This window comes from Eleutherodactylus coqui, chromosome 1 (genome assembly GCF_035609145.1).
Source record: "Eleutherodactylus coqui strain aEleCoq1 chromosome 1, aEleCoq1.hap1, whole genome shotgun sequence".
Classification (NCBI taxonomy): Eukaryota; Metazoa; Chordata; class Amphibia; order Anura; family Eleutherodactylidae; genus Eleutherodactylus; species Eleutherodactylus coqui.
The window spans coordinates 42218675-42231063 of record NC_089837.1 but is presented as its reverse complement, the minus strand read 5'-3'; the positions used below and the strand labels follow the sequence as shown (position 1 = coordinate 42231063).

At 40.6% G+C, this 12389-nt stretch overlaps 1 protein-coding gene across 1 annotated transcript in view; it reads left to right on the top strand.

Annotated features, from left to right (window-relative positions):
• Positions 1-13: 13 nt before the first annotated feature.
• LOC136614116 (zinc finger protein 585A-like) overlaps positions 14-12389 on the top strand; it is an 89137-nt gene continuing 76761 nt past the window's right edge. Inside the window, exons 1-2 of the mRNA XM_066594102.1 lie at positions 14-133; positions 9204-10172. Of these exons, the coding sequence (XP_066450199.1) occupies positions 49-133; positions 9204-10172 (1054 nt within the window). The 5' untranslated portion in view covers positions 14-48. The remainder of the gene's footprint in view (positions 134-9203; positions 10173-12389) is intronic.

Below are 12389 nucleotides of genomic sequence, written 5' to 3'. Positions count from 1 at the left end.
TGTTGTCAGGTTCCTATAAGGTGTCAGGATGTCGCTGTCTATTTCTCCATGGAGGAGTGGGAATATTTAGAAAGACACTCATATCTGTACAAGGACATCATGATGGAAAACCACCAGCCTCCGATACCACAAGGTAAGAAGATACATACAGAATATATATCATGTTGTACAAAGAAAGACATATATACACAGCCAGCATATATTTCAGACTATTTGATGCACTTTTTATCAGAAAACAGTCCTGAAAGGTTTGTGTGACTATTAGACAGTTAATGGTGAGGATTCATTTAGACACTGGCGACCAGCTTTCTTACACTCCAGCAGGTACCGTAGTTGGACTTTTGGGTCAATGGTCATGAAATGGTGGGGTCGGATTGGGGTGCCTTGAGCCCATAATTGGAATTGATTCTTGGGCTCACCCTAAAGCTTCATGGGAACAACAGTTGTTGAAGAGGCATAATGGCCCATATTGACTGCAGGCTCTGAGGGATTCAATAGTCGGGATCATAGTTAAGGTTTTATTCACATGGGAGAAATTGCAGTGCGATGATAAGATGCCATAAAAACACATATTATCTGGGAACCTGATATAGCTACAGCTCTCACGTAAAGTTTTTCAGATGATTAACAGTTATGCCACGGCAAGAAAATTGCAGCAATATCACATCTGTGTTCTGTGCAATATCGCTGCGTTTGCTTATTATGATACCACGATTCTGTGTCACTACAAAGTTGCACGAGTTTGGAGCAACTCTTTTTCCGGGATTTTCAGGGAGGCTTGAAATATAAGCCCTACCCTGAAAATAAGACCTGGCTGTAGTAAAAAAACAAAACAAAAAAAAACACAATACATCACCTAAGAAGCGCTGTCCGCACATCTCCTCTACAGCTCTGGCAAACTTGCTTGTAGTTTTCACCCAGCACTTCCTGTTCAGGGGTTCAAAATCCCTTCCCCTAGGATACAATGGCTTTGATTGGCTGAGCCGTGGCATTCAATGAACCAATCAGAGCCAGCACATTGAATGGTTGTAATTGGTTTATTGGGGACTAAGAGGAGTTAACAACAGGACAGTTAAAAAGTGCTTCTAAACAGAAGCACCTTTTATTGCCCTGCTGCAAGCAGACGGGAATCTATCGCTAGCAAAGGAGTTTCCATTAACTCCTATTTCCGTAGGAGTCAATGGAAACTCCTGCAAAACACACACCAAAGATAGAATGTGTCCTATCTTTTTAGGTGCACGGCATTTTGTGCCTCTAATTCCTCACATATGAATGCTTCTATAAGAACTAGAGATGAGCGAACGTACTCGGTAAGACCGATTTTGCAATCGAGCACCGCGATTTTCGAGTACTTCACTACTCGGGTGAAAAGATTCGGGGGGCGCCGTGGGTGAGTGGGGGGTTGCAGAGGGGAGTGAGAGAGAGAGCTCCCACCTGTTCCGCGCTGCTACCCCCCGCTCCACCACACCACGCCCCGCCCCCCCCGGCGACCCCCCGAATCTTTTCACCCGAGTAGTGAAGTACTCGAAAATCACGGTGCTCGACTGCGAAATCGGCCTTACTGAGTACGTTTGCCCATTGGTTCTTTTAGAAGCGTGCATTATGCACGCACAAAACACACGCTCATCTGACAGAACTCTAAGGCCCCGCACGTTCTGCATGTTGACTCCTATGTTAAACTGTGTTACCTACCTGATTGATTACAGCATGGATAGTCCTAGTAATGTAGCAGCGCTCCTAGAAACTGATCAGTTTAAATGTATCATATTGGAACTTGTGAAACCACCCTCAGACCATCTTCAGAAGCCCGCAATCACACGTGTTTCTTGTGCCAGCTTTTGCGCCAAAACCAGGAGTGGATTAAAAAAAGGAAAATATAAAATAATTACTTCTACTACTTCCTGTGGGGTCCACTTCTGACTCAGAAAATTGTATCATGAAAAGTAAAGATCCAACCTGGCTTTGTACGGTGTTCTCTAATGCATGCAGTCGCGAACGCCAGACAAGTTCCATCCTTCATCTCGTAAGGGTCATTGTTTCTTTTACTCACTGGATGTGAAGTCTGTTTGCTTCCCAGACCACCTAATTTGTTGATATGGCTATTTTTCTAATGTTTTCCCTTTCTTTATGTTATTTGTGTGTTCCAGGTAGTTTTATGTTACATGCCACTATATTGTTTTTGAAAAACTAATAAAATACTGAATGAGAAGAAGCAGAGATCCAAAATGGAGTTAGACATGTTTGTATCAAGGCCTTCTTGTCTTCAGGTCCCAGTAAAGAACCAACTTGTTTAAGAAATGTTGTTAACCTCTTATATAGCATATATATATATTACTGTTAATATAACTCCATATAACCATAAAGCCTTTATATAAACTCCATTATTAATTTGTTGCCTTCATATTACTATGAGGGTTAAAATTCTAAGTACAGCACCAATCGGCCCCACCCCACTTGCCCCGCTGCCGGCGGTAAGAAGAGACACCACACACAGGAGTCTGGTCTAGCTCCTCACACGGGAGAAAAAACTGCGCACTTTATTACAGATTACATGAGATCTTATACATTCTGCCCCCCTCACCACCAAGGGGTGATGGGCTTATAACCATATATGGGCAGTCCGGTTTTGCGGACTGAGACAGTGAAAATTATATAACAGTCATGTACATTTGAACATCTTGATATGGGCTTCTGGGAAAACAGCCAAGTACATGCGGCCTTGTCTGGTTCCGTATCTTCTCTGAATTTCTTAGAACATCTCTCTCAGCCTTGGGATATCTGATGTAAGGCGAAGTATTAAAGTTTTTTCTCATTTGGAATTGATTAAAACTTGCATATAGGTATAAAAGTATAAAGAACATATGGCAATATATATATATACCCTCACAAACCCCCCTAAAAAACTTAATATGGAGATCAAGCATCAGACCTTGCACTCTTCCTCGGTCGTCTCTCCCTTGCGTCAGGGTTTCTCCACTGCCCGTAAGTCCCTACTCCTAAAAGGGAGGGATCCCTACCTCACCTCAGAAGGAGGCCATGGATTCCCTGGGCTTATTTCCGGGCCTCCATACCCTCTATCTGTACAAGTTAACACCCCACAGGGTGTGCCCTCGCCGGAACCTAAGGTCTTCTGCACTTTCCCTAGGCAAATGGGAAGTCCACTGACAGTCCATCTTATGAGACTGAGGCAGACACAGTACTGGTCCATCTCTCCATTCTTCTGGTAACATACCTGGTTGGCATTATCGGAACTGGCTCTTCATCTTTTTTCAAACAAGGGAAATTTTGGTCACATTATCCAGTCCCTTACTCATACTCTTTGATCAAAGGGATAATACACATACAGAAAATTACATACCCCACCTCTTTCTGCTAAAATCATATCCACGGCCACTCTATTTTAGAACACCATGGATGCAGTGGGCCCTAACTGGTCAGCTAACCCTTGCAAAGCATCTCTGGTGTAGTTTACAAACCTCTGCTAATTGTAATAGATATAATTCATCTAATCTACATTATTATTAACAGTGACAATGCAAATAAGGACTCAAAACTTGCTTTAACCTGATCTCTAGAATTAAATTCATCTGGCACCCCCCTTGGCACTCCTATTGCATCTATGTATACATGTGGATCAAAGTTACCACCTGGAGCGTCAATGTCTCTCTTAGCACGATGCGGTGTTGGATTCTCATCCTCAGTGTAGGCTTATTGCACATTTCATTATATTAATTTGTTCTGAAACAGGGGGCTAGTGTACAGTAGTCAAAGGTGTGTGTTAGAGGAATTGTACCACATTATAGCATGTAAAGGATATACAGGATCATTAGTTTTTTCAGTGCGAAGTGTGGATCCAAGTGGGCTTTCCTTCGAGCTTGACTGCAGTTGGGTGAACAACATCTGGTAGGGACATTCAAACCGGGTTTCTCTCAAACTTTTTCACATAGACCCTGTCACCTGGTTTTAGATTGTGACACTCATCTGTCGGACCTGGGATAAAAGCAGAGACTGCAGAATGCATTACTAACAATTCCTTGGAGAAACCTAGGACAAAATTAACAAGAAAATCATTCCCCAAACTCTGCTACTGTGGCATGTATCCTCCTGGAAAAAAGAAAAACTAATAGAAGACACTCAATTCAAGATTTTACCCATTTCCTTCATTGCCTTTTGTATCTACTTTCCCACTACTCGGCGGATGGTAGGGTGTGTGAAAAGCCTGGAATATACCCAAAACAGACATAATGTGTTGAATTATTTCACCTGTGAAGTGTGTACCTTTGTTTGACTCAATCACTTCTGGTACCCCATATCTGCAGATTACCTCATTCATGAGCTTCTGTGCGGTTACCTGCTTATTTACTTTGGTAACAGAGTAGGTCTCCAACCTGAAAAACATCAACAACAACAAGCACATTTTCATGCTTCCCAACAAGTAGGAGCTGAGTGTAGCCAATTTGCAATCCCTGAAATGGGTAGAGTGGTCTAGGCAAGTGTAATGTGGCAAATTTTACTTCTGCCCTGTTGCTTACGGCAAAGATCATGCAAAATTGGACAAATGATGCAGCAGCTACAGAAAACCAAGGAGCCACCCGTCCTCGTTCAAGCGTCGACATCATTGTTGCTTTAAGAGGTGCGTCTTTTCGTGCGTCAGCTGGGCCATCATGGGGCACAGGGACTATGGTAAGCAAGTTCTGTTGACTGTTCACCATACGCCGTCCCTTTTTAGTCCATTTGTCTTTTTCTTAACTGTAAAGTCATTAGCATATCGAAGTCCAATGTTCAAATCAAAGTCCAAGTTCAAATCAAAGTCCAAGATTTTTATCAAAGTCCAAAATTATTGTTAAATTCTTCTTTTCTTCTTTCTTTCACGGCTTGAGGGCCGCTGCTTTTGCTGTGTGGTCTGTGATGGCGTTGCCTTTCGCTTCTCCGGTGTAGGAATTGGTGTGAGCTTTCCACTTTGTCAGGTAGAAGTAGGGTCTCCATGAGACTGCACCATTGCATCATTCTTAATTGGCTGTCCTGCTGTGGTAAAAAACGGTCTGGCCTTCTATGTTGGGCCGTAATCATGAGCTATGCCAAATGCATACCGGGAGTCAGTGTAAATGTTTGCCGTCTTACCTTCCTCCACTCTACACGCCTCCGTGAGTGCTTTTAATTCCGCTTCTTGTACTGCGACATGCGGAGACATTCTGCTTTTAGGACATCTTGTTGTGCAACCACTGTATATCCAGTGTGGAGTCGTCAATCACCCTGGGTACCATCTATAAAAAACAACTCAAAATATGCATTATTAACAAGGGCTTTCAGTAACTTTTTTAAAACTTAAATTTTCTTGTTGCATCACTGCTAGACAATCAGGCTGATATTCTATTTCAAATAGATCAGAATCTTGTTGCAAAAAATTAAAAATGTAAAAATGACTTGCAAAAAAATTTAAAAATGGCTGATTTGCAATACCTAAAATGGCTGACTTGCCATACCTAAAATGGCTGACTTGCCATACCTAAATCACCTATGCCTATTCCTCCCCCCCCTTTGAAACCAGGGTACTCAATTGGAACAATAGTAGCCGGGTTTAAGTTATTATAACATTGTAAAAAGATTTGATGGATGCAGATAAGGCCTGTAAAATGTTAGCACCTATAACAAAAACATGAGTTACACCGGGGAAGAATAATCTACAAACACCTATTAATATTTGAAATGTGATATCCCTTTAAGTGAATTCATTATTAGTCTGTTCCTGCCTGCAGTCTTATCTAAATTTCAGACAGGAGAAAAAAAAAACAAAACAAAAAACTAGCTGCTCACCCCCTCCCTCGTCGAGAGGAGGGATGAAACATTACTACGTACTATTACATCATCTAGCTCCACCCCTTCGATATTGGCACATTGCGTCCGTCTTCTCAACTTAATTTCAGTGTAACAGTCCAAGCATCCACATCACAACCAAGCAAAGTCCCATGCATGGGGTAGGACTTTTACCCCCAGTCAATTTCCACATCACACATTCCACCACAGCTTGAACACGGGTCACTAACTCACATCCATCCATGCTCTCAAGTTTGCTCCGTCGCCCCCCTTTAAAGGTGTACCAGTCCATACAGATGCACGGACAAAAAAAGTTTGGCAAACATACATACATCAGTTGAAAAACATTGAGGTGAGTGCTTTTATAAAGTACATGATTCTATTGAGATGAGATTGTGAATGAGCGCTATTTATGACAAATTATGTGAAAAAGTTTGCTGAGTGACAGAAATATTCTATATTTCTTATCTACTGAAGCTATTATATGCTGTATTAAACGCTGAAGTATTTAGTTTCTGTGACCCTGAATTTGGAGTGAGTTCTGAAAGCCCCCACCTTTTCAAAACAAATCTCTTATCTCTCCACGACTATGAAACACAAACTGAAATAAGTTTTAGCTTAAACTATTGAAAAAAAACATTTGAACTCATAATTAACACATATCCTGGGACCTTGCAACATTCATTTTCAACCCCTGTATAAGTAAGAATATACATTAGAAATTACTATATTTCCCTGCCTACTAAGACAGTATAACTAATTAAATTAATTTCAATTCATTGCAAGCAAGCAAAGATATTAACCAAGGATGTTATTGTATTTTCTCTCTCGCTGTTATCTTCCTGACCTTGGAGACTGAACAGACTTTGCAGCTATATGTCAACAGACTCTTCTCCCCTTCAGCTAACTATTTGCACTTACAGTATATATATATACACATATATATCCACCTAGTATGGATTATACATTATCTATTATCTATCTTGTATTATACACATTTTCATCTCTCTTTGCCAACCAATCACATGCATTGTACTTCTCTCCCCTACCTAACTGCCAATATAACCTTCAATAGACACTCTCCTGACGCCCTCTTGATCACTTACTGTACTTTTCAACATTTCACTTACGGACACTTTCTTAAACAAATAATGTGTACATACGTAACTTTCTCTGACTGTCTCTCTCTCTCTAGCAAACCTTGGTCTTCCAAGGCACCTCTGGGTCCTAAAGACCTCCCTCCCAGACACCATTTTGTAATCTGCCATGCGGTCGGTGTCACACATTTTCATAAGTTTTCTTACATTCTACAGATTCATCCACACGGCGGCAGCCCTTGAGGGGCTCTATCTTCTTTAATAAGATCTTACGCATATTAGAACATCAACAACAATAAAAATAACACGCTCCATAGAATGCATCCCTCTTAATTTTCAAATTGTCAGCCCCTTATATACCGGCAGAACAACCGAGGGTCCCTTCTCCTTATGGAACCAATCCCATAAAAATGCATCTCTCTGAAATCAAATCGCTAGCCCCATATATAAGGCAAACCGACCGAAAGTCCCTTCTTTCTATGAGACATCTCACAAAATGCATCCCTCTCTGCTAAACCATTAACAACTAACTAAACTAACCTGAGGGTCCCTTCTCTTGTGAGATCAAATGAAAAGTAAGAGAAAAAAAAAATTCTGCAGATACAACAAACAATCTCCACTATCGTTAAAACGCTACGGACTTCAAAGTACAAATAAACTACAGACTAATTTCTGGGTGAGCCATTGGTGCGCATATCACGGTCAGTGGTCCATGACGGCAAACCCGGAGCCCACACGAGTTACCGTGTAGAACTCTTAACCCAACCCGTCCGGTCACAAACCACAGATAGTCCCTCCTGCTGCAAGACTCGCAGTGTAAAACACAACATAAATATATGTTTGTCTTACCTGGAGTTCTAAGTGAGTTGATCAGGCTCGGTTTGCAGTAGGACGGTTTCTCAGTAGCGTGGATCCGGGTGAATTGCGCTGTAAGCTCCGATTTTACCGCCGCACGTTCGGGCGCCATTTATGAGGGTTAAAATTCTAAGTACAGCACCAATCGGCCCCACCCCACTTGCCCCGCTGCCGGCGGTAAGAAGAGACACCACACACAGGAGTCTGGTCTAGCTCCTCACACGGGAGAAAAAACTGCGCACTTTATTACAGATTACATGAGATCTTATACATTCTGCCCCCCTCACCACCAAGGGGTGATGGGCTTATAACCATATATGGGCAGTCCGGTTTTGCGGACTGAGACAGTGAAAATTATATAACAGTCATGTACATTTGAACATCTTGATATGGGCTTCTGGGAAAACAGCCAAGTACATGCGGCCTTGTCTGGTTCCGTATCTTCTCTGAATTTCTTAGAACATCTCTCTCAGCCTTGGGATATCTGATGTAAGGCGAAGTATTAAAGTTTTTTCTCATTTGGAATTGATTAAAACTTGCATATAGGTATAAAAGTATAAAGAACATATGGCAATATATATATATACCCTCACATTACCTTTAATTTAAAGTAGAAATCCTGCAGTCAGCATGTAGTTTCCTTATGAAACCAATTTCCTATTATGAGTCTAATTAATGTTAGTTTTTCTAGCACCGGCTGTGTTTTTTCAATTCAGTGATTAATATAACACTCTCCGTCCTTCCCAGTGACCTTTCACCAGAACTCTATTTTTTGTCAAGTTTACCATAACTCATTATAATTAGGAAACCCCCTGCTTCCATGTCTTGTGTTCAAGGTATTGACACTATACCAAAGATGTGTGTGTATTTGTTGTAAAACACTGTAGATTATATCTCGGCAGCATGTCTGTTTATGCTGTGGATTTATACTGTGGAATTCAACCCCTAAAATACAAGGGTCAAATCCTGGAGCATTTCTGCAATTAATAACGTGGCCAAATGATGATCATTTATGTGCAGATTTGGCCTTTGCGGATTTAAAGCGTATTTGCTGTGAGTTTTCTGCTATGGAAAGCCGTCAGCAGATATTAGTGTGGAGGGGCCCTAAGAAATCCTGTTCTGACATTTTCACTTGCAATATACTTGTTGTTGCTGTGAACCAATGGATGTATCCATGTCTCAGTATAATATATACATCAGCAAGCATTTAGTCTGCTGTCGCTGCTTCAAAGCATCAACAGTTTAATCACAACCCACAGCTCAAGCTGCATCAACAACCTAAAGCGTTTCCAGCATGATGTTGTATTTACATAGGCTATGCAGGGTGGCGCCCGGGCACAACTTGCCTCGCACAGCACATGGACACATATTATAAGTTTGTCTACTTTGTGATTTGAAAATAAAGATGAATAATTCAATCCATTTTAATCCTAACAGACTATCCCACTGAGAACTCTGATGGAAACTTCATGTTATCGCCTAATTATACAGTAGAAGAAGATATTTTACAGCACTCTCCAGGAGAAAACCTCACTACCCTTCATGAACAGCCAGAACATCACAGTTTAGATAAGAAGCCATACTCCTGTTCAGAATATGGGAAATGTTTGACAGATGAAGCAAATTGTATTATACATGAGAGGATTGACTCTGGGGAGAAGCAATTTCCATGTTCAGAATATGGAAATTCCCAACTTAAAGATCATCTAACAATTCATTCAGAAGAGAGAACATTTTCAAATTCAGAATGTGAGAAATATTTTACAAGAAAATCACATCTTCTTACACAGGAGAAAAGTTACACAGGAGAAAAGCCATACACATGTTCAGATTGTGGGAAAGGTTTCAAAGGAAAATCATATCTTGTTAAACATCGAAGGGTTCACACGGGAGAAAAGCTGTATTTATGTTCAGAATGTGGAAAATGTTTTACAGATAGGTCAGATTTTGTTAAACATCAGAGGATTCACACAGGGGAGAAGCCATATTCATGTTCAGAATGTGGGAAATGTTTTACGGATAGGTCAGATTTTGTTAAACATCAGAGGATTCACACAGGGGAGAAGCCATATTCATGTTTAGAATGTGGGAAGAGTTTTAGATATAAGTCCGTTCTTGTTAAACATCAGAGAATTCACACAGGGGAAAGGCCATATTTATGTTCAGAGTGTGGGAAGAGTTTTACAAATAACTCACATCTTGTTAAACATCAGAGAATTCACACAGGAGAAAAGCCATATTTATGTTCAGAATGTGGGAAGAGTTTCACAACTAAGTCACATCTTGTTAAACATCAGAGGACTCACACAGGGGAGAAGCCATATTTATGTTTAGAATGTGGGAAAGGTTTTACTGCTAATGACAAATGTAGGGAGCATCAGAGACGTCACTTAGAGAAGAAGCTATTTTGATATCTTTTATGTGTAAACTGTTTTACAAGGAAATTTTTAAAGCTTACCAGAATTCACAAAGAAAAACAACATTCTTGTCTTGAATGACCAAAATGTAAGAAAAATTCAGTTTTCTGGGGAGGGTTTCTTTTTACAGCATTTAATGAGCAGCAAAAATAGAAACTTTATTCTGCAGGTTAGCCCAATTACAGCAACATCAAATTAACCGTTAAGAAAAAAATAATAAAAACAATTTCTGTTGCCAAATTCGAAGCACTGTTTAATTAATTAATTTTCCATTACTGTTTGTTGCGGGATGAGCTATAGCATTTAGTGGTACCAGTTTTGGATACTAACAACTTTATTCCATTTTTTGGCACTGTAACAACCCCTTCTCCCCAAATTCTGGCTTTCCATATTGTTTACAAAGATCACAGTGCAGGATACATGTTTATTTCACTCATTCTACTAGTAAATATACATTTACAAATATATAGAATAATTAATAGTTCAAAAATCCTTCTTATTTCAATTTTACTTTAGTGCATTGTGTCAACCTATTTCACACTGTGAAATGTGAAGGAAGACTGTAATGGCTGCCGGGGCTTAGTGAGGGCTCCCATTTCTGCCATATTAGCACTTGGGGTCTAATATACACTGCAATTCAGATCTATTACACTGCATTGTATAAGTAATCAAGTGGTTGCATTCTCAAGGTTGCCGAAATAAAGAAAGAAAAATATCAAAACTCTCTCTTTTCCCATTTATCATGTATAAAGATAATAAAGCGTAATTGCTATAGCCACGTCTGTAAAGGTTTGAACAACAAAACAATTGCACAAATCAGTTTATTTTATTCCACTCCACTTCAGAGGTTTTCAGTACTCTTCATGATAGATGAAATAGTCCCCTTAAAAATTATGACTTATTCTGCAATAAAAAGACCCTCGTACAGCTAAGGCCTCCCTCACACAGGCGTTCGGCGAAGTGCTGCGATTTTACTTTCACTTTTGGCAAACTGTGGAGTTTAGCATACCTCCTCGTGGATGAGGTGCATATAGAACCGATTTTGCAGCACTTGAAAGCACTGCGATTCTCGAGCAGAATCAGTTCGATTGAGCGGCTGTCTGAGAGACTCCATTGAAAATTATGGTAGCATTATACCACAATTAGCACGGCGCTAAAAACTCAGCGCCAATTGTGGAAAAAAGCGTGTGTGAGGGAGGCCTAAGTTAACAGAAAAATAAAAGGTTATGACTCTTGAAAGGCAGTGATAAAAATAAATAAAACTGCTGCTGTATAGGGAAAGGGTTAAAACAAGCTGAGGATAAGATCTGGAGCTGCGGGGCGCGGGTGAGTACGCGCTGCTCTCTGCAGGCGCTCGGGCCTGGTCCCGTGGCGAGAATTCTCGCTGACGGATCCGACCCGGCCGTCTGCAGGCGACCTAAGGTATAGGCGGACTAAAGGCAAGATAAAGTAGTGGTTAGAGTCAATGTCTGCTCCACGGCATGTGATGACGTCAGTGATCGATGATCTCTTTTATCTAGAGAGACAGATGTAGTCAATTTCGTTAGTTGTTCGACCACCCGGACTCCGCTATGCTTTTTTATGGATATTCTTATGTTGAAAAATAATAATTTCTGTTGCAAGGACTGTTTGCAGTGCGGAAACTGATTAGTCAATAACGGTTATCACTCTTTGTTTGAGACGATCCACAAAAGCCAATGGTTGGTTTGAATCCATGACGAGTTGGACTAATCTGTGCATTAAAATCTCCTGCAAGTATGACCAGGTCATGCCAAGGAACCTCACTGAGAACCATTTGTAATTGATCATAAAAAGCGACTTTATCTATATCATCTGCATTTTTAGTTACAACAGATTTTAATAGGATATTTTAAAATGTGGTACAGGTACATAACATTCTTACCTCCCCATGTAGAGGGGTATTATTGCTTTAACGTACACTAGATTTCAATATAGCATCTAACTCCTAGTATGGAGCACTGGGAAGGGGTAACAAAGGGTATAAACAGGAGGTCATCGAGGATCCACATCCGCTCCCTAGTGTAGCATAATAAAGAACCAAAGCTGTTTCCAATGGGGAAGTTTAGGTAATAGAGATAAAGTGATGCAGTCCTGGGACTTCAGGGTAGTCAATCCAGGGTTGCCACGTACCTAGGAAATTCATTAAGGTATCCATCATAATTGTGTGGATCCATTTGTATAGCAT